A 26,679-nucleotide genomic window follows, 5' to 3' on the forward strand; every position below is an offset into this window, starting at 1 on the left:
CCCTTGCTCCTAATGTTTTAGAGGGTCACCAGCAGGCCATCAATCATAATTTTTCAAGGGTGTATGATGCCCTCCTTTATGTGTAATAAAGGGTGTATTGTAGTGCCGGTTCTTTGTAATTTTTGGCAGCCCGATGTCACGGTTATGGCCGTGACTCCTTGGGAGCCGCATACAGTTGCCCGCGGTTTGGGTAGTTGTTTCAACCGCAGCTTGAGGCATGTTGTCGTTTGCCTCAAGTGCGGTTGCCGCGGACAACAGCTATGTGTGCGGTTCCCTGGGAGTTGTGTGCGTGTGTGGATGCACATCTTCCTTTCACTGTGGCTGCCCGTGGCAACGTTTGGTATGTTGTACATGTGGTGGCAGTGTCCCGGCCTTCGGGCTGTCTCCCAGGACGGCTGCCACCCATGTCGTTGCCTGCGGTAACAGCCACAGTGTGATCTTAGTTTGGTCACTTCCCCTTTATGTGTGTTTCCCTTCTGTGGTGCTGGAAGGGATAACTCCCTTCCCAGTGTGTGTGTGATGTCACTGGGTGTGTCCGACTGTGGGGTGTGGCTTCTTGGCCTATATAGCCTTGGTGTTTGGCATGGCTCAGTAGGGTGCTTCAGTCATGCTTGGCTGGAGCAGCCTCCTGTGCATATTACCTGCCAGTGAGAGCCACCCCTGTGGTCATAAAGATATTGTCCTTATGTTTATGTCTTGCTGTGTGTGATGTGGTATGTTATGTTCTGTTGGGACCTTCCTATCTGATTTGGTGCAGTTTACGGTTCTGGATTCCTATTTGCTCAGGGATCCAGTCAGCAAGGCTGTGGCAGGTTGGTGGAACTTCTTGTTCGCCTGCCATTCCCGTAAAGCTGTTTGTGTTCCCCTTTTCCCAACAGCTTGGCCATTGAGACTCCTGCTCCTCCGTACCTTGGAGGAGTAGGTCGTCTTGCCCAGCTCCTAGCTCAGGGATCTGCGGAGGGTAAGTCAGGGCTCCGAAGTTCCTGCGCATGGGTCCTCCTACCATCAAGGTCGGCCCATGCAGGTAGGAGTTAGGGTCAGGTTAGGGACGCTGTAGGAGGTGACCTGCTCCCTATCCTGTTCTCATGGCCGAGTAGCCACAACAACATCAGGCATCGCACGGCTGAGGGTTTTCCCCATCCTCAGCCGTGACACCCGATTACTTAGTGCAAAGGCTATGAGTGTAGGAGTCCCACTACCTGAACAATTGTACCATAATGTGAATGAGGCCCTCCTTTATGTGATATACAGGTTGTATCGGAGTGGCTCTTCCTTGTAAGTTTTGGCAGCACTTGCACTTTATATACAAGTAAGAATGTTTCCTAACAATTTTTCCTCTAAAATGTATTTTATCTTCGGTTTTGTGCGTATTATTGTCAGTCTGTAAAAGTGGTGTACTACTCGAACAACATCGTTCCCAGCAGCGACCTGGAAGTCCAAAATGCATCCAGACATCCTCCCCTATGCTGCTCCCAAACCATTTTGGTGGTGTTTCCATGAATTTCTGACCTTTTCATGTGAACCAGACACCCTCCCCTCTTTAGAGCAGGGGGTGTCTGATTTATTGCTCGGGTTCTCCCATTGACCTCCATTGAGGACCCGAGCATCCCAAAGTGTTCTACTCGAGCACCCAAGCACTTGGGTGCTCGACCAGCACTAATCTTTGTATGTCTTTGTGTATGTATATCTTTTATCATAGTTAGGCCTCATGCACACGACAGTTTATTTTCGCGGTCCGCAAAAACGGGGTCCGTAGGTCCGTGATCCGTGACCGTTGTTTCGTCCGTGGGTCTTCCTTGATTTTTGGAGGATCCACGGACATTAAAAAAAAAGTCATTTTGGTGTCCGCCTGGCCGTGCGGAGCCAAACGAATCCGTCCTGAATTACAATGCAAGTCAATGGGGACGGATCCGTTTGATGTTGACACAATATGGTGCCATTTCAAACGGATCCGTCCCCATTGACTTTCAATGTAAAGTCTGGAGTTCTTTTATACCATCGGATTGGAGTTTTCTCCAATCCGATGGTATATTTTAACTTGAAGCGTCCCCATCACCATGGGAACGCCTCTATGTTAGAATATACTGTCGGATATGAGCTACTTCGTGAAACTCAGATCCGACAGTATATTCTAACACAGAGGCGTTCCCATGGTGATGGGGACGCTTCTAGTTAGAATACATTACAAACTTTGTACAAGACTGCCGCCTGGCAGCACCCGATCTCTTACAGGGGGATATGATAGCACAATTAACCCCTTCAGGTGCGGCACCTAAAGGGGTTAATTGTACTATCATATTCCCCTGTAAGAGATCAGGGCTGCCAGGCAGCAGGCGGCAGACCCCCCCTCCCCAGTTTGAATATCGTTGGTGGCACAGTGTGCGCCCACCATCGGCCCCCCCCTCCCTCTATAGCAGTAACAACATTGGTGGCAGTGTGCGGCCTCCCATTCTCCCCCCCCCCCCCCCATCATTGGTGGCAGCGGAGTTCCGATCGGAGTCCCAGTTTAATCGCTGGGGCTCCGATCGGTAACCATGGCAACCAGGACTCTACTGCAGTAGAAGACTCATAGTTACCTGCTGGCTGCTGCGATGTCTGTGTCCGGCCGGGAGCTCCACCTACTGGTAAGTGAAAGGTCTGTGCGGCGCATTGCTAAAGAACTGTCACTTACCAGTAGGAGGAGCTCCCGGCCGTTCACAGACATCGCAGCAGCAAGCAGGTAAGTATGAATCTTCTACTGTTGTACTATTGCTAAGTAACCATGGCAACCAGGGCTGCAGTAGCTTCCTGGTTGCCATGGTTACCGATCGGAGCCCCAGCGATTAAACTGGGACTCCGATCGGAACTCCGCTGCCACCAATGATGGGGGGGGGGGGGGGGGGATGGGAGGCCGCACACTGCCACCAATGTTGTTACTGCTATAGAGGGAGGGGGGCCGATGGTGGGCGCACACTGTGCCACCAACGATTTCTAACATTAGAGGGAGGGAGGGGGGCCGATGGTGGGCGCACACTGTGCCACCAACGATTTCTAACATTAGAGGGAGGGAGGGGGGGCGATGGTGGGCGCACACTGTGCCACCAACGATTTCTAACATTAGAGGGAGGAAGGGGGGGCCCGATGGGGGGCGCACACTGTGCCACCAACGATATTCAAACTGGGGAGGGGGGGGGGTCTGCCCCCTGCTGCCTGGCAGCCCTGATCTCTTACAGGGGAATATGATAGTACAATTAACCCCTTTAGGTGCCGCACCTGAAGGGGTTAATTGTGCTATCATATCCCCCTGTAAGAGATCGGGTGCTGCAGGCAGCAGGGGGCAGTCTTGTACAAAGTTTGTAGTGTATTCTAACTAGAAGCGTCCCCATCACCATGGGAACGCTTCTGTGTTAGAATATACTGTCGGATATGAGTTTTCACGAAGTGAAAACTTAGATCAGAAAAAGCTTTTATGCAGACGGATCTTCGGATCCGTCTGTATGAAAGTAACCTACGGCCACGGATCACGGACACGGATGCCAATCTTGTGTGCATCCGTGTTCTTTCACGGACCCATTGACTTGAATGGGTCCGTGAACCGTTGTCCGTCAAAAAAATAGGACAGGTCATATTTTTTTGACGGACAGGATACACGGATCACGGCCTCGGCTGCAAAACGGTGCATTTTCCGATTTTTCCACGGACCCATTGAAAGTCAATGGGTCCGCGAAAAAAAACGGAAAACGGCACAACGGACACGGATGCACACAACGGTCGTGTGCATGAGGCCTTAAGTAAACTCTTTATGTACCGTGTTAAGTCAATTTTTTCCCCCCCAAACTTCTGATCTCCCAATAATATACCTTCTGACACTTTCCAGGACTTCTATAGAAGTGAATCGAGGGAGGCCGCACATGTGAGGTGTGCTTTCTTTCAATTTGGGGGCCCTATTCTAGAGATATGTGCAGGTTCTACGTCTGGAATTTCTATCTGACATTGGTGGCATATCCTAACAATATGCCACCAATGTATGAGATGGCACAACCCCTTTAAAAGCATTTACTTATTGAATAGTGGTACAGAGGGTTATAATAAATTGGAATACTGTCTACATAATTTAATTGAAGGAAATGTTTTGTTTAATCAAGGAGGTGCAATCACTTGTGTTTGAGGGGGGGTTTGTAGCACATGACCTGTCCAAAACGAATAGGTATACATGTTACCAATAACGGATACGGACTAGTCAAAAATGGATAAAAAGTTTTATCTACAAAGGTCAAGTACAAAGCGATGTATTGGTATGTACTCTGAAACCTCCAAAACGCACAGGAGCGTGGGAGGGCAGACATCCAGAGAAGAAGGACACGTCTTTCTGAAGTCATCAGCAGCCGTCTTTGACGAGCAGCTCACGATATTGAGTATTAAGCAATCCTTGGTATAAGATACATAGGGCCGCAGCGCCGCTTCTTCTCATCACAGTCATAATTTATGGGTATATCGTGTTCAAGGCGTCTGTTATTTCAACATTAGGGCACTTTTTTTTCCGTCTTTTTGGGATTTAACCCAGTCATACGAGCTTGTTTATCTTCTCTGTAAGGACAATGAGGCCGGCGGTGCCAAAACACATCGAGCTTTGATTTTTCTTCGAATAAAAATAAGCATTTCAGGTCTTCAGCTGGATTACAGATGTTGGGGCTTTGTAGTTTGGTTTTCTGGTTTCAAGATTGCCTTGTGACAATGTATCCAATATGCGCACAAGTGTCGAGGAGTGCAAGAAAAAAACCAGCCTGTGTTACATTGAAAGGTTATCAAAGATTTCTCAAAATGTCGTTTATTATCCATGAAATCTCTTCTGGGACTTCTGCCTGCTTTACGTTAACGATGCTTTGCCACCCACAAAGATACATACATGTTCCATCGGGTGAACACGTACTGTGTAGGACTGGGGCCGGCGTGTTTCTGTTATCTTTCCCCTTCTTCTAGACCCCTCATAGACACCGGTGATCATGTAGTAGTCTTCTTGTATTATCCGTTCACCTGTTTTTTAGACTTCAGACCGCATTGCCATAATGACAAGGTCCTAACACCACGAAGAAGGGCTGTACATTTCGGGGGGAACGAGGCGCAGTATATTGTGCAGCAGTGTCGTAAAGCATTAAAGGGGACCCACACCTGTCACTAAAATGGAGCCCGTAAAGTGAAGGAGAGCGGACTATGCATGTGTGGCCATCTTCCATTCATTTGAATGGGACTGCCAAAAATATCCAAGTGCTGCGCTATCGCTGCTCCATTCACTTCTATGGGGCTGACGTAAAAAGCCGATCCATGGCTCAGCTATTTTCGGCAGTTCTATACAAATGAATGGAGGGTGACCTGCACATGCACAGTCCTCTCCCCTTCACTTTGTGGGCTCTGTTCTAGAGGTAGGTGTGGGTTTCAGAGGTATCACCTATTAGACATTAGGGGGCATATCCTAGGAATAACCCCCCGATGTATGAGATGGGCCAACCCCTTTAAAGGGAATGTGTCACCTATATATGTATCTATTTTTAAAAATAAGATAGTGAACATGATTATGGGCTGGACATCTTGCCTGAACTGTTGTTAACAGCATTTTGAGATGTGCTTTACAGCAGCCAGCATAGGCCATAAACACAGATAACTGGAGGGGACTCATTGACTTCTATGGGAGAGCTTTCTGACCTGTGCAGAGGTCAAGAGGGAGTAGATAAGCTGTGATATCATCTATTGTGAATGGTGAATTCTGTGTTATCTATATACAGGCGATATTTGCCATTCTAATCCTGTCTGTAATGATAATCAGACGACTGCAGAAAAGTGATCTGTACAGTCCAACAAGTGACAACTACGGTATTATTAGGTCTAATTGTCATTGCAAACTTAGAAAATTAAAAATAACTTTACCAAAAATATTAAAGTTCAAAGGGGCACTATACGTTCAGTAAACTTTTGAAATGTAACAGGAACATATTAAAAGTTTAGATTGGTGAGGGTATGAGCTCTAAGACCCCCAACTGTCACTAGAATGAAGGGAGAGAAGTGCCTGCTAGCCCACACACTCTCTCCTCACTACATGAGACGGGAGCAAGCTGGGCCCATAGACTTTCTATTAGGTCCGTCTCTCTTCCTGTTCTGCATTAAAATGAGAGAGTGCTCTAAGTGAGTGCTTCTCTCCCCTTGTTGTAGGGACAGGTGGGGATCTCGGCGCTCAGACCCCCACCTGTCTAAACTTTTGATATTTCCCTGTGACATTTATTTTGAGTGAAATATTTTTTTTCAATTGGTCTTTATTAAAAATGTTGAGCCTCTTTCTCTGTACAGCCTTGAGATTCTCTAGTAGCAAGCTCTGTGTTTTTACTGTGTTCAGTCAGGCAGCTCAGCTGACAGCTCCTAATCTCTGGATTTTATAAACACTTATTATATAGCTCAACTCTTATCTTAGGCTGGGTTCACACCTGAGCGTTTTACAGCGCGTTCCTACGCGCTGTAAAACGCACAACAGGCAAGAACCAATGATTCCCTATGGGAATGGTTCTCACCTGGGCGTTTTACAGCGCGTACGATCGCGCTGTAAAACGCCCGACGCTCAAACAAGTGCTTGAGCTTTTTTTTGGGCGTTTGTCGCGCGTTCCCGCACATAGATATTCGGGAACGCGCGACAATGTGCGCACGCCTGTCTCTGTATGCGCGATTGTAAACGCCCGTACAATCGCGCATACAGAGCGCTCGTTTCAGAACGCTCAGGTCTGAACCCAGCCTTACTGATAAGAACGTGGCTTAAATATCATTGGATTTAGATAGGCAGATAATCAGAAACGAACGTTCCTGCAAATGCTTGTTCTCCCAACAGTTTGCCCATCTAAAGGTGCAGCAAATCACCCAATGAATGAGCTAAATGCTCGTTCATCTGGCGAAACTGTCGTTCATGAAAGCACCTAAATTATTTTTTCTGGGCAGCAGATTGTGCTATCTAAACATTGATCTGCTGCCCAGAAACAAAGTAGCTGTATGAGGATGAACGATCACATAAGCAACCACTCGTCCTCACACTGTGGAGGTGATCGCTGCGCGCTTCCTTCCTGACAATCTGCTGCTCGTCAGCCCATCTTAATCCACATTAAGTATTTTTGAGCTATTAGTAATTTAGAGATAAGAGATATTAGATGACTGGCACAAAGTGAAAGTACAGCTTGGCAGAAGTTAACCCTTTATGACAAAGCTGCTGAATATCTTTAATAAAGACCAATAAAATAAAATAAAGATAAAAAAAATAATAATAATTACCCCCGATGGTGTACATAGGCTTTAAACCATAGGTCATTTTCTGTTGACACTTTCCCTTTAAAATTCTGTTTATATCTGTTTTTAAAATAGAAGAGTGACCACCTATTAATGTGCTTGTATTGACCAAGGTGTCCTGGTCCCAGCAGCTCCACTTCCAGCTTGTGTAGAGCCAGCTAACTGGCTCATTTCAATCCATAGAAGTAAAGCGGCACCAGCATCCAATCTATAATTTCTTCTTTATTAATGAGGACCTTTCATGGGTCCAGACATTATGAAATAACTAGCAGGTATGTAGGGCATAGTGCAGGGATGTAATATTGCTTACTAGTTTGCCTGGGCACCGCTCTGTTCGCCCGCTGTGCCCCTGTTCACTTTTCCTGCCTGGTATGCTAATGAGAATCATTGGTACAGGGAGGAGGAGACTGCCCTGTTTCTCAATGGGCGTCTCCTTCTCCCAGGCTGTCACGCTCTCCGCTGTGATTGGACCGCGCTACAGCCAGGGAGAAGGAGGCGCCCATTGAGAAACAGGACCGTCTCCTCCTCCCTGTACCGATGATATTTATTATCATACCAGGCAGGAAAAGTGAACAGGGGCACAGCGGGCGAACGGAGCAGTGCCCAGGCAAACTAGTAAGCAATATTACATCCCTGCACTATGCCCTACATAACCTGCTAGTTATTTCATAAGGCCATCGTTATATACAGATAGAAGCAGCAAAATTTCAATCCTTAAAGGGGTTATCCCATGAGTAATGTAAAAAAATGAAAATCAGACATCATACAGCACATGACAATCTCTTTCTAACAAAGCTAGAACCAGCCCTGTACCTCACATGGATCCAGAGAGCTCCACATTCACTGCTCCAATTGTTCTGCTAGACTCTCTTCAGGCTGGCGGCTCAGGGAAGCGTGTGTCCTTTCTGATGCAGCTAAGGGGGGAATGTTCTTTCTGCTGTAGATACTGTATTTCCCTATCACAGTTCGGGAGGAAGCTAAAGGATGAACTGAGCATGTGCGTCCACCTCCCTCAGCAAGGTGGGGAGAGAAATAAGAAAAACAAACAGCAGGTGGCGCTATACAGCTACATTTTTTTGAATAACTCATCCACTATACTAAATTTTGAATTATACGCAATTAGGCCTCATGCACACGACCGTTGTTTCATTCCGTGTCCGTTGTTCCGTTTTTCGTGATTTTCTGCGGACCCATTGACTTTCAATAGGTCCGTACAAAACTCGGCTAATGCACCGTTTCTCATCCGCGTCTGTGATCCGTGGTTCCAGTCTGTCAAAAAAATATAACCTGTCCTATTTTTTTTCACGGAAAACTGTTCACGGGCCTATTCAAGTCAATGGGTGCGTGAAAAAACACGGAGGCACACAAGATTGTCATCCCCGTCCGTGTTTTTCCTATCATTTGCATGGCAAACTTGACTTTGATTTTTTTTTACTTTCCTTCATGTCTGGTGATCCTCCAAAAATAAAGGAAGACACACGGAAACAAAAACGGACATGGATCACGGAACAACGGAACCCCATTTTGCGGAACGGAACACAACAACGGTCGTGTGCATGAGGCCTTACAAAAGTAATCAGATACATGTGCTGGATTTAAAACTGCTGACAAACCATTCAATTGCAGTCGAGTCTTTACCAACTGGTCGAAACCTTGCTTCCTGTAAAGGGATATTCCGGTAGTTCGACATTATCCCCTAGCCACAGGATAGCTATATGAAAGGTGATATGTGATGATACATGGCGCAATTAGGTGAAGTTCCAGGCAAAGTAGTATTTTTAAAAGGCGTTCTCTTTATTGAAGACAGTTTTTTTTTTTTTTTTTTCAGGTGATGCATTTTGGGGCCAAACTGGATCAGAAACGTGAAGATGATGTTTTTTGGCCTGATGCAGGGGCCAGTTCGGCCCGAAACGCGTCACCTGAAAAATAAACTGTCTTCAATAACGATAACTCCTTTTAAAAATACTACTTTGCCTGAAACTTCCCCTGATTGAGCTCATCCCATATCACCTTTCGTCTAGTTTAGTGATGGCTAACCACCAGCTGTGGAGAAACTACGACTCCCAGCATGCTCAATTCGATTTTGTTGAGTTCTGAGAACAGCCAAGCAAGTGTACATCGTGAGAGTCGTAGTTTTACCACAGCTGGAGTTCCGGAGGTTAGCCATCACAGAGAACGGGTGCCCCCTGCTGCTCCCCTAAAATGACTGGAGGGTCCGGTTGAACATGTGCTTGGCCACCCGTTTCTATGGGCGCTGTACTAGGCTATCTCCGGAACTCCCATATAAATGAATGGAGTGGTTGCGCGCATGTGCGACTCACCTCAGATCATACCCCCTGCAAGGGGCCTGCAGAGGGAATGGGGCGCACGTTCTCTTGATCGTTGGTCGTCCCAGCAGTAGGACCCCCACGATCTGATAGTTATCCCTGTGGAAATACCTACCAGAATACCCCTTTAAATAACTTTGGCCTTAATAAAGAAATTATAGATTGGATCCTGGTGCCGCTTTACTTCTTCCATGGATTGGATTACAGAGTGAGCATCATCTCCATTGCATGCAGGCTACCCTTAAGTACTTTTCTGTATTTTTGTTGACTTATTTCCATAGCTAAGCCTCCCCCTCTTTGTCAGTGCATCAGCCATGACAGTATAAGGCCTCTTGCACAGGAATCTTGTGTGCCCGTGGCCGTATTGTGGCCCTGGTCCGTGTGCACTCCGCATCACGGATACGGACCCATTCACTTGAATGGGTCCGCAATCATGGAGATGCGGAACGTAAGCACGGATCGTAACCCCACGGAAGCATTACGGAGTGCTTCCGTAGTGTTTCTGTCCGTGCCTCCGCACCGCAAAAAATAGAACTTGTTCTATTTTTTTGCGGTGTGGATGGATCATGGACCCATTCAAGTTGAATGGGTCTCGATCCGTCCGGGACGTTGCCCGTGCATTGGGGACCGCAAATTGCAGTCCCCAATGCACAGAACGGAGTCACAACGTTTGTGTGCAAGAGGCCTAAGTCATGGGCCAACACAGGAAACTCTCTCTCCTGGGTCCATGGAGCTGCCAGAATCAGGTGCCCTTCTCTTCAGATTAGTAAATGGTATTTTATCTAATTTAAACAAATTATAAATATAAAGGGGCAAATCCTTTTTAAATGGCTTTCCAGGATTTGGTCCATTTTTTAATGGTGTTTTCCAGGAGTAGAATTATGATGATTATTTTGCCATTTAGGTTTTATTTGTACATGCTATTGAAAGGGTTAAATGCCTTTGTTTTTTGGGATAAAAGTGCTCCAGGCTGAGCTTTGGCAGTATGGCCACAGGACATCCAGTCATGCTTTAGTTTGGATTGACCCCATCCTAACATAGAAAGATGCCTCCCCCCCCCCCCCATCCCCGATGTGAGCAGTGAGTTCATCAGTCACTAACCTGCAACTCAATCTCCAGAGCTTTTTATCTTGGGAAGAGAAGCAGGGTGTTGAGTTGTGGTATGTGACGTCTTGTGTCTGATGTGTGAAGGTTTTGGGAGACGGCATCTGTTAGCTCTTTATGTGTTGCTCCTCATGTACTGAACTAGATGTACAAAGGTAGACATTTCCCAGTTTCTTAAAGCTGAAGGTTTACAGATGATGATTTTTTTTTTTTTTTTTTTGTGTCTAGTATGAAAGTTATCCCTTAGCCATAGGATAGGGGATGACTAACTGATCTGGGGGTCAAAGTGTGGGGTCCCCCACTCATCGTGAGAACAGGGGTCCCATGTTCCCGTCCTGATGAAGTAGCAGGCCAAGCATGCACCCATTCATTCTCTAGGAGACTGCTGGAGATAGGTAAGTAGAGCGCTCGGCTATTTCTGCCAGTCCCATAGAGAAGCGCCGCTGCCTTCTCAAACAGTTGATCGGCGGGGATCCCGGGTGTCGGACCTCCACCTATCAGAAGCTGATGATCTATCCAGAGGATAGATCATCAGTTAAATGAAAGTGCAGAACCCCTTTAAACATGCTGTCACGTGCCAGGGGTCCGAGGCAGACCACTGGGACGTACTACGAGCAGGTCACAGGCAAACAGAACAGACATGACAGAAAAGCAAGTAAGCAGAAGTGTTAACGATACCACAGAACCAAGTGCACCGGCCGACCACCACAAACCCGGAGGGCGGAGCCAATGAGCCCCGTACTTCACAGAGCCATGAATGGTGGGGATGACTGGGCCGAGGGCTCACTGGTCGCACCTCCAGGAATGTCCAGGAATGCTTGGCCCCTACCTGCCAGGAACAGGCTAGTTAAACCTCCAGCGGGACAAACAAACAGAACCAGAGGTACACACAGGTTAGCAATTTCCCCCCCAGGGAAGCCAGGAACCCCCTTCTGGAGGAGACATGAAACAAACATACAGGGTAGGAACAGAACCGGACGTTGCCTCTGGCAACCAGCATACACGGATACAGAACTGGGCATTGCCCTTTGCAACTAGGAACACTGAACCAGAATACAGATAAAGTCAAAGGGGTACACATGTACACGGGCAGGTTCACACTAGATACCGCAGCCAGCACGCAGCCCCTAGCAACCAACCTGCACAGGATTTCAGCCTGCAGCCAGTACACAAGAGCGTATGCAGCCAGCCTGCACGGCAACACACATCACGGTGAACTGCACCGTGACACACGTCCTCTTCCTCCTGAGTAGTTGATCGCTAACATTCTAATAGCAATTTATTTTTTTTTGCGAATATTCTAATCACAATATTTTATCACGAATATCAGCACTATCCCCGGCCGACGGGAGCGCGCACTCAGCGTTCGGGACTTCCCACGACAACGTCCTCAGTCTTCTGTATATAGAAGATAGAGACAGAGGACACCTAGAAACGCTGTTTTAGGGCTTGTTCACACGACCGTATGGCTTTTTCAGTGATTCGTGGGCTGTCTTTAACAGATCCGTTTTTCAGTTTTTTTATTTCAGAAGTGTTTCCGGTTACATTTCGTTTTTCCGCTTTGTTTTCTGTATGGCGTATGCAGAAATTACATAGAAAAAATTGGGCTGGGCATAAGATTTTTAATAGACTGTTCCGCAAAAACGAAACGGATACGGAAGACATACGGAGTACATTCAGTATGTGTTCCATTTCTTTATTTTATTTTTTTGCTGACCCATTGACTTGAATGGAGCCACGGAACGTGATTTGCGGGCAATAATAGGACATGTTCTATCTTTGAACGGAACAGAAATACAATGCATACGGAGTACATTCTTTTTTTTTTTGCTGAACCGTTGAAATGAATGGTTCCGCAAAAAAGCGTTTGTGTGCACAAGCCCTTAGCCGCATCACTAAAATTCCTGGGGGAGGAAAAAACATGCTGCAATTACTAGGTAATTCAATACCTATATGAAAGTATTAACTAGGGAACTAAGGTAAACGTAGTCCGACTAATCTAATTCTATTAAAAATATATATATGAGTTACCCTTAAAAAAAAAATTGTGCTCCTTTTACCATCATGGACTTTTCTACTATATAGAGGAAATATCCGGTAGTTTCCCATCACCAGAGGCTGCGGTATGGGCTAGTAGTGCGGATTTATTTATATCTGTATCCAACATTCCACAAGTAGTTAACCCCTTAAGGACCAACTGTTTTTGTTTTTTCATCTTCAAATTCTAAGAGCCATAACTTTCTGTGGAGCTGTATGAAGACATTGCTTTTATTGGAGTAGTTTTAATTTTCTGTGGCACCATTGTCTTTTTTTTCCTGCTATTCGTTGTGCTGTAAAAATTGCAGATTAACTTTATTCTACAGGTCAGTTTGAATGCAGCGATACCATATAAGTAGAGCGTATGGGATTAAAAAAAAAATAATTCAATCATTTTAGTACTTTTGCATTTTAGTATTACAAATTTTTTGATTTTATTTTTTGGTGTTGTCACTTTCCAAGACCCGTGACCTTTTTATTTATTGGTTGACGTTTGCTGGATGAGTTATTTTTATCAGTACCATTTTAGAGTACTTCTCATTCAGTAATTTATTCCCGTTCATGGGATGATGTATGGAGAAGAGCGATGGCGTTAGCGATCACTCCTCCCCATACCCTGGAGGAGATCGCTGCACGTAAATGCATTGGTCTCCTCCACTAGAGATCAGCATTTATGTCTGGAAGGAACATTTCCTTACCGACAATCTGCTTGTACATCGTCCCGTGTAACAGGGACCTTAAGTGTGCATGTTGGGAGTTGTAGTTCCTCAGCAGCTGGAGTGCCGAAGGTTGCTGATCCCTGCTCTAGTACTATGAGGTGTCACTAATATACTAATATATCTGTCATTTTTTCCCTGAAATGTAGACTCTTCTTCTCAGTCTTCCATCTTTTCATCAATTTTTTCAGACGCGTTTCGGTTGGCATGTGTATAGCGTTGGTATACCCAAGTACAGTAATCACAGATCAATCCGCAGACAATCTGGCAGGCGCTTCTGCAAGAGATTACAGTATACATGACATTAGCAAATGAGAGCTCATTACCTTGATGAAATAAGTGCTACCTTTCCTCCTCCGCTGTCGTTTTCTGTCTGGTTATCTTTTTTTGATGTGCTGCATCGTTCACCTATGTGATCGTGTTTGTGTTTTTTTTCGAATACAGGACAACAATCAAAGAGAATGTCCTTACGATTAAACTCCAGAAACAGCTAGCAGACAAGAGCAGGGCTTTCACCGAGCTGGAGAGCAAGTTCCATCTGCTCCAAGACGTAAGTCTCTCTTGGAATGATAAACTTTATAGGCTGAGAGCTACCAATCACGTTCATTTAAAGGGCTTGTCACACTTCAGCAAATGCCATTTATCATGTAGACAAAGTTAATACGGGCACTTACTAATGTATTGTGTTTATCCATATTGCCTCCTTGGCTGGCTGGATTCATTTTTCCATCACATTATACACGGCTTGTTTCGACCACCCTGCAATCCATCAGTGGCGGTCGAGCTTGTACATTATAGGAAAAAGCACCAGCCTATTTGGTGGCGGGGACTGTGGGAGCGCACATAGGTTAGCGCTTTTTCCTACAGTGTGCAAGCACGACCACCACTAATGGATTGCAGGGTGATAGTAACCATGGAAACAAGCAGAGTATAATGTGATGGAAAAATGAATAAAGCCAGCAAAGGATAGCAATATGGACAATCACAATACATTAGTAAGTGCTTTCTATTAACTTTGTCTACATAATGTGATGACAGATGCCATTTAAAGGGAACCTGTCACCTTCCAAAACCATCCCAAGCCGCCAGCAGTACCTGCGTGTAGCCAGCAATGTGTTTCTGATTATGCCTTTCTTCCTGAAGGCAGATGCAGCAAAAGTACTGAAAACTTAGTTTTACCCCCTGCCCGGCGCGCTTCTCCACACATGCTTGAAGTCAACGTTTTCAGTACTTTTGCTGCATCTGCCTTCAGGAAGAAAGGCATCATCAGAAACACACTGCTGGCTACACGCAGGTGCTGCTGGCGGCTTGGGATGGTTTTGGGAGGTTCCCTTTAAGGCCACTTTCACACGGGCGTCGCGTGTGAGGGCCGGATAGGATGCGGGTGCATTGCGGGAAAATGCAAAATTTTTCCTTGCGAGTGCAAAACATTTTCATGCGTTTTGCACGCGCGTGAGAAAAAATGCTATGTTTGGTACCCGAACCCGGACTTCTTCACAGAAGTTCGGGTTTGGGATCGGTGTTGTGTAAATTAGGGATGGAGGGGTTAAAAAAATAATAATAATTAAACTCACCTCATCCACTTGTTTGCGCAGCACGGCTTCTCTTCTTTCTTCTTCTTTGATGACCTGGGAGAAAAGGACCTTTGGTGACATCACTGCACACATCACATGGTCCATCACCATGGTGATGGATCATGTGATGAGCGCAGTGACGTCATTAAAGGTCATTTTGCCAGGTCCTGAAGAAAGAAGAGGAGATCCACTACGCGACCAAGTGGATGGGATGAGTTAAATTTGTTTATTATTTTTAACCCCTCAATTGACATTTTACTAAGCATTCTGTATTAAGAATGGTATTATTTTCCCTTATAACCATGGTATAAGGCAAAATAATAAAATTTACACAACACCGATCCCAAACCTGAACTTCTGTGATGAAGTCCGGGTTCGGGTCTGGGTACCAAACATGGCGATTATTCTCACGCGCGTGCAAAACTTATTAAAATCGCGCATTTTCCCGCAACGCACCCGCATCCTATTCGGCCCTCACACGCGACGCCCGTGTGAAAGAGGCCTAAGGGTTTGTCCCATTACAAACACTGATCCATGTCTAATCAGTGGGTATCTGACTGGTGCGGCTGACTGATGGTTCTGCTGTGGTTCTATTCGACTCTATAGAACTTCCGGAGACAGCCGAGCACTTGTACTCCCTTCGAGCTCAATAGATCGACCCCTTCTCATGATCGATGGGGGCAACAGCTTTCAGATCCCCACCGATGAGTCACTTATCCCCTATTGTATTCATAGGGAAAAGTGTTTGTAATGGGACAACCTATTTAATGTTGCATGGCCACAAGTTGTCCGCTAGCCCTAACTTAACTAGTTTTATTGTTTCAGCTAAATTATTCCTTTTGAAATAAAAACGTATACACTTTTCTAGTATAATTTTTGTATCAGTTAGTCCCAGTTTTCAAGATCTCTCCTTACTGTCATTCCACTTTGGCCTCATGCACACAGCTGTTGTTTTAGTCCAGATCCGAGCCGCCGTTTTGGCGTCTCGGATGCGGACCCATTCACTTCAATGGGGCCGCAAAAGATGCGGACAGCACTCCGTGTGCTGTCCGCATCCATTGCTCCGTTCCGTGGCCCCGCTAAAAAAATATAACATGTCCTATTCTTGTCTGCGCCTTGCGGACAAGAATAGGCATGTATATTGAAGGTTGTCCATGCCGTTCCACAAATTGCAGAACGCGCACGGACGCCGTCCGTGTTTTGAGGATCCGCGGTTTGCGGACCGCAAAACAAACCACGGTCATGTGCATAAGGCCTTTCAGTGGATAAACATCTGACCTTTTGATGTGGTGGACATACAGTGCAGGCGCTTAGTCTGTTTAGTTACAGTAGAGTCATCAGAGCTGGGACTTGTATCGTTCTAAGCTTTTGTGTGATCACCCCATGTCCATGACAGATTTGATTATTTATATGCTTACTGTCCTACTGATGAGAATATGATTTTTTTTATTTTAAATAATGGCTTTAGGGATGTACAGATGAAAAAACTAGAAAAATCACTGCAAACTAGGCTGCATCCTTTACTATGTACACCTTTTTTTTTTTTTTTTTTACCTTTTTACACCTTTTTTTTATTTGTTGCATTGTGCTCATTTTGAGCTAAAACATCATTTTTTCAATTTGTCTTTATTAAAAATTTGGATCCCCTTTCTCTGTACAGACTTGAGATTCTCTAGTAGCAAGCTCTGTGTTTTTACTGTGTTCAGTCAGGCAGCTCAGCTGACAGCTCCTAATCTCCTAAATGCACAGTATGGCTCAATTCTTATCTTACTGATATGAATGTGGCTTAAATGTGTTTATGACCTTTTAGTAATTTAGAGATGAGGTTTATTAGATGACACGATTCACACAGCTAGAGAAACAGTTAAACCTTTGCGACAGAATGGCTGAATATTTTTAATAAAGACCAATTGAAAAAATTATTTTCAGCCCAAAATGAGTTAAATGCAATCCTAAAAAAAAAAAAAAATCCCCTGAAGTTGTACATAACCTTTAAGTGTTAAGGCTTAGTCCTATGCATATTAGTGTATTGTCGGCCGAACCTGCTGGTGATTGGCCACACATGTATGTGTATGGGGGAATTGGGAGAGAGAACTGCTGGCTGAATGAGCGTTCATCAACTGCTTTTAAATGTGTGTGGGGAACTTTATTCATCCAAATCAGCCTGATTTCAAAGGGGTTATCCTAGACTAATAAAGATCTTTTAAGGTGGCCGACCCATGGTTGAGATCATACTTACCTGGTCCCCACCACTTGGTTCGGGGTCTGTCGCTCCCAGGCCGTCTCCTCTCCCTGCAACTCTGGAAAACACATGACCGCTGCATGACCGCTGGGGACACATGACCGCTGCAGCCAATCACAGGTGTTCAGTTGTCGAGATGCAAGGGGGGCAGATCACCACTACAGCCTGTGATTGGCTGCAGCGGTCATGTGTCATCGGATATTGTTTTCAGCACCGCAGGGAGAGCAGGAGCCGACCCGGGAGCGACAGACACTGAACCCAGCGGCGCGGACTAGGTAAGTTTCATCTCCACCGCAGGATGGCCACTCTGGCAGGTCTGTGTTAATGTTGGATAACCCCTTTAAAGGATGTCTTCAGGTCGCCTGATTGATGAAGGATTATCTGTTTGTGGAGATATTCCCATTTACTCCCCATTGTACTGATAATATCATGCAGCCATGTCCCACAGTTACACTTACATGACCCTTATGTTCATTTATTACCTTTTTGTAGCATCTACAAATAAAAGAAGCCAGAAATATTTTCTACCCATTCTTTTTGGGCTATTAATATTTATGCATCCTACTTTTGATCTTTGCAGCTGGATTTGCATTCTCAGTGCTCTGTGCAGGGCTCGGTTCACGGAGAGGCCTTTATTCATTAGATCTTTCATATCTGTAGCCTTGTCCAGAAGTGTGGAAAATGAGATAGTCGTTCCTCCTTTTCATGTTTATGAGAGTCTTTTTAAAGCCGTTCAAGTAAATGGAGAGACTGTTTTTAAAAGCGTGCCAAAGGCTTAGGCGCCCCTTTCAAGCATCGCGTATTGATTTTCTCCAAAGTGGTTCATTTACAATACTGCTTTCCCGTAGCCATTGGCCAGTGTATAATTCCTTTGCCTTGGGCTCATATCCTCAACTATCCCGTTGTATCGCAGGGCTGTCATTGGCCAGTGTTCTCGTGTCCTGCTCTTCATTGATCTCTGGTGGAGGCAGAAATTATCCTTCTCATTAACATGGTGAAACCGTTTGGATCTTAAATGGCGACCATACAGTTCTGTAAACAAGTCTGATCAAGATATGGCAGGTTGGTGTGGGTCCCTCCTATCTCCAGAATGGGACCCCAGAAGTGAACAGAGGGCAGCCATCCGCCACCCACTTTCACCGCTGTGGGAGTTCTGGCTTGGCTATCTCCAGCATTCTCACAGCAGTGAACGCAGAGATGGCCACGCTTGCCCAGTGTGCTCTCCATTCACCGCTAAATAACTGAGCACTCCTTTGCTTCGGGGGCCCCATTCTCTGCCAGAGGAGGGATTTGCACCTTTTTGACATTGATGGCATATCCTAGCGATATGCCATTGACCGAGCGGTCTGCTTTCTGCATGCAGTTTCGAGAGCCAAAATCAGAATTGAATAAAAAAAAAAGAAGTCCTAGCTGGCCTTTATGCTTTCTCTTCATTTATGATTCAGTCCTGATTTTGGCTTCCAAAACTGCATGTAGAAATCTGACTCTGGGGCCGTCCCCTAAAGGTTAGTATTATTTTTGAAGTCATTGGTGATTCAAGATCCCAGACTTTACCTTTCGTTAGTGCTTCTTCCATGTATCTGTGAGAACATTTGACCTCGTTTTGCCCACTTATTCCTGTAGGTATAAATCTCATTGCTGTACGTTCAAACTTTCTCCTCTAGAATTTAAAAGCCATGAAAGCGAGTCAAGAAGCATTTGTGAGTGAAGTAGAAAGCCTTAATGGCCAGCTAAAAGAAGAGCGCCTGAAGAACTTTCACCTGGAGAAGCAAGTGCAGTCTAACACCTTCTCCCAGCGAAGGATTGAAGAGGTTTGTATCAATTGATATATGGCCCCACAAAGTATGCATTTTTGATTTCCAAACAGTCAGCAGTTTTGAGCATGGTAAACTGCTGGGAAAACCAGTTGGGTGCTGGGGAGAACAGTACAAGATTTCTATTGTGGAGCTTTCATTATCAGGAATAGTGTGAATAAGAGGTTTTATTCTGCCAGATTCTGCATCTGCAAGTGCCCAGGAAGTGCCTTCTGCATTAAAGGGGTTATGCCATCATTGATGTAAAAACAAGAATCAGACATCATATAGTACATGACAATCTTTTTCTAACACAGCTAGAACCAGCCCTGGACCTCATATGGATCCAGAGATCTCCACATTCATTGCTCCAATTGGTCTTCTATTTATTTTAAGCTGGAAGCTCAGGGGGCACATCCTTTTTCAGGGGGCATTTCCTTTCTGCTACAGCTCTCTCATGTAACTGTCACAGCTTCTTACAGAAGATATGGCTGGTGACAGTTTAAGATTTAAACTGAGCGCGTGTGACCACCTCAATAAAGTGGACAAGAAATAAGAAAAAGAAGAAACAGCGGGTGGCGCTATACAGATACATTTTATTGAATAGCTCTGTGGCTATATTAAATGTTTAATTTCATGCAATTACAAAAGCATCCAGGTAATGGTTTGAAAAATATTTTCAACGGCAGAACCCCTTCTTTAAATCCCCTCTGAAGCAGGGAGGGGCTAAGACACAGCTCAATGCAGAGAGCGCTTCACAGTAAAGCATTTCCTGAAATGCACTTGCAGGTGCAGAATCCGACAGAATAAAACTTCATATTCACACTACTTATGATAGTGACATCTGTAGTGGTCTCCTGGTTGGATGCTACAGGCAAAATGAGCAGCTGATCGGAGCTGGATTATCACTTCCGCCCTCCTGGATTAAACCCCCTCTAGGCAGAATGTTATGGCATATATTAGGCTACTTTCACACCAACGTTTTAGTTTTCCGGTATTGAGCTCCGTCATAGGGGGCTCAATACCGGAAAAAAACGCTTCAGTTTTGTCCCCATTCATTGTCAATGGGGACAAAACTGAACTGAACAGAAAGGAGTGCTCCAAAATGCATTCCGTTCTGTTTAGCTGCGTTCTCATACCGGAGAGCAAACCGCAACATGTTGTAGTTTGCTTTCCGTCCTGGGATGCGGAGCAAGACGGATCCGGTATGACCTCCAATGCAAGTCAATGGGAAGGGATCCGTTTTATCTGCCACAATAAACTTTGACTTGGCAATGTTACAGATAATACAACCGGATCCGTTCATAACGGATGCATGCGGTTGTATTATCAGTAACGGAAGCGTTTTTGCTGAACCCTACCGGATCCAGTGTGAAAGTAGCCTTAGCGATATGCTATAGAGTGATATGATTGGAATACCCCTTTAAATTATCTCTTAGAAAAATGACACAGTGTGACCTAATTCTGTCCCACATTATACATTTTTGTTCTATCCTTTTTCTTTTTTCAGATTCTTTTAATGCAGATTTTTTTTTTCTCTTCACTTAGCGAGGTTTAGTTACAGCACATTTCTTGAGCTAGACAAGGAAATCAGGATTATGCATGCCATATCCATTTAATAATTCAGCCACTCTGCATTTCAGTGCGTGTCACAGTTCAGTGAAATGAAATCATATAAAAGAAGACATCTTTGTTCTGTCTAGAAGCTAAGCCAGTCTTTTTTCTCTGCCAGTGGTTCTCTTTGGCATGTTTTAAAGAGCTTGTAATTGAAATTTTGCATTAAAACAGATGAGTTGATTCAACTGTGGCAGAGGTTTTCACATTCTCATCTCCTGTCAACACTGTCATTAGAGGGTTTTAGTTTTTTTTTTAGTTTATTTTATTCGACTTCTATTCAGCCTTTTATATGTGAAGCGGTTACTGTTGTTGGCTTGCCACGTGTTTTCAGTAATTCATATGAATGTCAATTAATCTGGTTGATTGTATATAATGGTAATTTAATATGAATTATTTACTGGAACACATGCCGTATTTTTTCACTTTATAAGACGCACCTTAGGAAAATAAGAAAAAAATTTTTTTTCATCACACCTCAGAACAAACCCCCAAATTAGACCCCCACATCAGACTTCAGATTTGACCCCCATAAAAGACATAAGATCAGACCCACCCCCATATGAAACCTCAGATCAGACCTCCATCAGCGTTCAGATCAGAACCCCGATAGTGCTCAGATCAGACCTCACCAGTGGCAAGAGTGGTGCTGTTTCTGGAGCAAAGCAGCCATGTTTTTCCAATCTGATTTAAAAGTGACTCAGTCATCGGCTAAAGACAGTTTCAGGAATTATAACTGAAGTTGCTTGAAAGGGGTTTAACCAGGTTCTGAATATTGATGACTTATCTTTAGGGTAAGTCTTCACTATCAGATCGCTGTGGGTCCAATGTCTCGAACCCCCACCGATCAGCTGCTTTCAGCAGTCACTGCGCCGGATATAACACAGAGGACTGAGCCCCGGATATAACACAGAGGACTGAGCCCCGGATATAACACAGAGGACTGAGCCCCGGATATAACACAGAGGACTGAGCCCCGGATATAACACAGAGGACTGAGCCCCGGATATAACACAGAGGACTGAGCCCCGGATATAACACAGAGGACTGAGCCCCGGATATAACACAGAGGACTGAGCCCCGGATATAACACAGAGGACTGAGCCCCGGATATAACACAGAGGACTGAGCCCCGGATATAACACAGAGGACTGAGCCCCGGATATAACACAGAGGACTGAGCCCCGGATATAACACAGAGGACTGAGCCCCGGATATAACACAGAGGACTGAGCCCCGGATATAACACAGAGGACTGAGCCCCGGATATAACACAGAGGACTGAGCCCCGGATATAACACAGAGGACTGAGCCCCGGATATAACACAGAGGACTGAGCCCCGGATATAACACAGAGGACTGAGCCCCGGATATAACACAGAGGACTGAGCCCCGGATATAACACAGAGGACTGAGCCCCGGATATAACACAGAGGACTGAGCCCCGGATATAACACAGAGGACTGAGCCCCGGATATAACACAGAGGACTGAGCCCCGGATATAACACAGAGGACTGAGCCCCGGATATAACACAGAGGACTGAGCCCCGGATATAACACAGAGGACTGAGCCCCGGATATAACACAGAGGACTGAGCCCCGGATATAACACAGAGGACTGAGCCCCGGATATAACACAGAGGACTGAGCCCCGGATATAACACAGAGGACTGAGCCGGAAGCACAGCGCCATCCACTGTGTAGTGGCCATGTCAGGTTACTGCAGCTCAGTTCCTATTAAAATAAATTAGAGCTGAAGTTGCAGTAACCGGGCATGGCCACTACACAGTGGATGGAGCTGTGCTTCCGGCTCAGTCCTCTGTGTTATTTTTGGCGACGACCCGATCGACCCCTTTAGCAGCATTTTTAGTCATCAGGCAGACCCTGTGTTAAAGGGTTGTAGTAACGCCTGGTGTCCCCATGTCAGAATGCAACGGGCAAGAGTGCCATATAAGCAGCCCATGCCACTTTTATGGGGTCATAGAAACATAGAATGTCTGGGCAGATAAGAACCATTTGGCCCCTCTAGTCTGCCCAATCACTGGAGAAAGGGTCCCATCCTGTTTACTGAATCTGCGGTGTTAAAGGGTTGGTACAGGATTAGAGATACATGTCTCATTTCTTCCAGAAACAGCGCCACTTCTGTCCATGGGTTGTGTATGGTATTGCAGCTGCATTGAAATGAGCGATGCTGAGCTTCTATACCACACACAGCCCGTGGACAGGTTTTCCGGAAGAAAGCAGCCATGTTTTTCTAATACTTTACAACCCCTTTAAGCCAAAGGTGACAGAAGGGGGGAAACAAGCACCAGGCGCTTCTGCTCAGCACTGTATTGGAGGACCACTTTGTTCTTGTCTGTGGGGCTCCATCTTTGCTGTGCCTCTAAATTACTTCTATAGAAACTTTTTTCAGATGCAAGCCTACCTCCTGCTTGTGTTTTTGTTACTTTGTGTAGAATATCCTTATTTTCTCTCTTAGCTTCTTGATCGAATCAGTGACTTGGAGAAGGAACGGGATCTCTTGAAGCAAAACTCTGACAAACTGTTCAACAGGTATGAAACTTGTCGTGGATTTTATATTTCTCCTGTGCTAAAAGGGTATTCCAGTTATAACAAGTTATCCCTTACCCACAGGATATAGCATAACTGTTAGGCCTCTTTCACACGACAGTATGTCCATTTCAGTGTTTTGCGGTCCGTTTTTCACGGATCCGTTGTTCCGTTTTTTGCTTCCGTTGTGGTTCCGTTGTTCCGTTCCGTTTTTCCGTATGGCAAATACAGTATACAGTAATTTCATATAAAAAATTGGGCTGGGCATAACATTTTTAATAGATGGTTCCGCCAAAAACGGAACGGATACGGAAGACATACGGATGCATTTCCGTATGCATTCCGTTTTTTTGCGGACCCATAGACTTTAATGGAGCCACGGAACGTGATTTGCGGCCAAATATAGGACATGTTCTATCTTTCAACGGAACGGAAATACCGAAACGGAATGCATAGGGAACACATTCAATTTTTTTTGCGGAACCATTGAAATGAATGGTTCCGTATACGGACCGCAAAAAACGGCACGCAAAACGGAAAAAAAAAAACTGTTGTGTGAAAGAGGCCTTAGATTGGTGGGCAGCCTACCGCTGGGCCCCCCACCGATCACAAGAACGAGGGCCCTGTACCCAGTGGAGCCCACTGAAATGGACCGAGTGGCTGGTCGGAAAAGCGTGTCGCCGCTGGAGTAGAGGCGCACTTTTCCTTCTAGCCGCACCATCAATTTCAGGGGGCTCCACAAGGTACGGGGCCCCCCATCTCGTGATAGTTGGGGGCCCTTCCGCTCGGATATGATAGTTATCCACAGGATAACTTGTTATAACAGGAATACCTGATTTTCAGTGTAGATTCAGTACTCTTATAGCACGACCTATGTACAGCTGGGTATTCCAGTGCATGTTCACACAAAGGGTTAATTCAGACGACCGTATTTATATGTCCGCATCCGTTCCGCAAAACCGCAATGGGACAACACACACCATGTGCTGTTCGCATCCGTACTTCCGTACCGCGGCCTTGCATAAAAGATAGAGCAGGTCCTATTCTTGTCCGCCATTGCGGACAAGAATAGGCATGTCTATCATAGGGCTGGCCGTGTGCGTTCCGCAAAATGCTGAACGCACACGGCCGGTATCTGTGAGACCACCTTTCTAATTCATCTCACGTCTGAAAGGCTGCAGGCCGTTGAGATTGAATTCTGGAGCATGGAGCTAGTAGATGTAGTATTCTATCTGCACCCTGAGGATAGAGGTACAGTTGACAGTGAAAGTGGCTTGGAGCACCGGCCAAAAATCTGGGGCGTGCCCCACCAGATACCCGGTGTTGCGTGTGCAAAACGGATGCATGTATGCAGATATATGGATGTAACTGTCACAGGTGCCTTTACAGAGGGAATAGTTATAGTTTCAGTTATTTTGTGCTTAAAGGAGTTGTCCAGCTTTTAATGGTCCTCAGGATAGGCCATCCCTAGCTGATCGTGGGGTCCAGCGCTCTGCATCCCCACTGATTAGCTGTTCGGGTGCAGATCTGGCACCAGGACTACAAAGCTCTGTCAGCTGTATAATGGGGGGAGCTTGTTACTATGGCCCTGCTCCCATCGAAGTCAATGGGAGTAACACTGCAGTGACAAGTTCTGTCCACCTCTGTCAGCGGGACATTGTACCCTGACCGATCAGCTATCCCGAGGATAGCCCCCCTGGACAACCCCTTTATTAATTTGTAGACTTTTTTACATTACAAGTGATTTTTACATTACAAGCGTCATACATTTTACGTTCTTCTAAGAGGGTTTAGTGCTTTGTATAGACACCGTATTTACAGATTGTTGTATTTCACGCGGTGTCGTTAGGGCAGTTGTATGTTGTGGCTTTTGGATAGTCAAAGAGTTAACTAGTTGGTAAACTGGCTGCACTCAGAGCCGGGCCTCTGACCATAAAGTGCCGCAAAATCTTATTAAATCATTATTCTTTATTAGGCGCTATATCTCTTTTGTGTTCTGAAAATTGCATTTTCTGCTTGAGCTGAGCCCATTCTGAATTAATTTTCTTCTTATTGGCCGGAGGTTTTCGATTAGGTAGAAAGAAGAAGGGGATTTCCATTGCTCTAGACAAGCTCTGGGTATTCCTTTTTACTCAGCTGGGTTCTCTGCACATTTAGGTTTTTTCTTCTTTAATCCTAGTTGTCAGAGGCAAATGGCGCATTGTGCAGTATGGACTTTCTGAGTCATTTCTGCCCAGACAGATATTGTAGACAGGATAAAAATACTCTTTAATGAACCTACCGCCTGAGTGCCTGGAATATCAAATGCGCAATGTAATCCTGCCTGGGGAATATTCTCCGCTATTTGAGATTTGGAAAAAAATAATAATGATATATATAATCTATATATAATATTAAGTGTAATGTGTGTGTGTGTGTGTGTGTGTGTGTGTGTGTGTGTGTGTGTGTGTGTGTGTGTATATATATTTATATAAACACTAAAATCCTGCCTGTATTAAGCCTCATTTACACACCTGTGTCCGTGCTTAAATCCGTGAAAAGTGAAGTGTGTGTATCCGTGTGTACGTTTTTTGCTGTCCGTGTGTCATCCGTGTTTCACTGACACTGCACAGCTGAAAAATAATTTTCAAAGCATCTCTTCTTAATGATCCATGATGGCATCCGTGTTGCATCCATGGTTTTCACGGACCCATAGACTATAACGGGCGTGATGGGTCCGTGAACACGGACAAAATAGAGCATGCATCCGTGCTAAAACCACAGACCCACGGACAGTGGTAAAACACTGATGTGTGAATACAAACATTAAGATGAATGGGTACGTGTGCTGTCCGTGGAGAATGCGTATAGCACACATACGTGGAACACGGAGGTGTTAATGAGGCTTTAGGCAGTTTTTTTCTCTTGTCATTTCTTGGTGGATTTACTGATATGTTTAAGGTCCATTTTTGTCCCAAACCCCCTCCCCCTAATAGAATCCATTTGTAGCCATCCATAGGTGCATTCCACAAATTATAGAACATGTCCTATTCTTATCTGCTGAATACGGTCTACAGACCCATTGAAGTCTATGGGTCCACAAAAGAATGCAGAAGGCACATGGATGGTATCCGTATTTTGCAGAGTGCAGAATTCATAGGGTCGTGTCCATGAGGGCTTAACGGCTATGTACACCTTTAGGAGCAATTTTGTTATTGTATTGTACTCCTTTTGCGCTAAAAATATTTTTCTTATTGGTCTTTATGAAAAATGTGGAGCCCCTTTCTCTGTACAGCATTTAGATCAAGCATGTCAAACTCAAAGGCTAACATGGGCCAAAAAAACAAAATTTTAGTTTATGTGGGCCGCAAAAAAAAAAAACGCCTGGCCGTGCGGAGGCGTGCGGATCCGTCCAGACTTACAATGGAAGTCAATGGGGACGGATC

The 26,679-nt window shown here is 45.2% G+C and overlaps 1 protein-coding gene across 1 annotated transcript in view; it reads left to right on the forward strand.

Moving 5' to 3' along the window:
- RPGRIP1L (RPGRIP1 like) overlaps positions 1-26,679 on the forward strand; it is a 152,982-nt gene that overhangs the window by 41,607 nt on the left and 84,696 nt on the right. The window contains exons 7-9 of the mRNA XM_044270688.1: positions 13,925-14,030; positions 18,961-19,107; positions 23,184-23,257. Of these exons, the coding sequence (XP_044126623.1) occupies positions 13,925-14,030; positions 18,961-19,107; positions 23,184-23,257 (327 nt within the window). The remainder of the gene's footprint in view (positions 1-13,924; positions 14,031-18,960; positions 19,108-23,183; positions 23,258-26,679) is intronic.

Source organism: Bufo gargarizans, chromosome 10 (assembly GCF_014858855.1).
Source record: "Bufo gargarizans isolate SCDJY-AF-19 chromosome 10, ASM1485885v1, whole genome shotgun sequence".
Taxonomy (NCBI): Eukaryota; Metazoa; Chordata; class Amphibia; order Anura; family Bufonidae; genus Bufo; species Bufo gargarizans.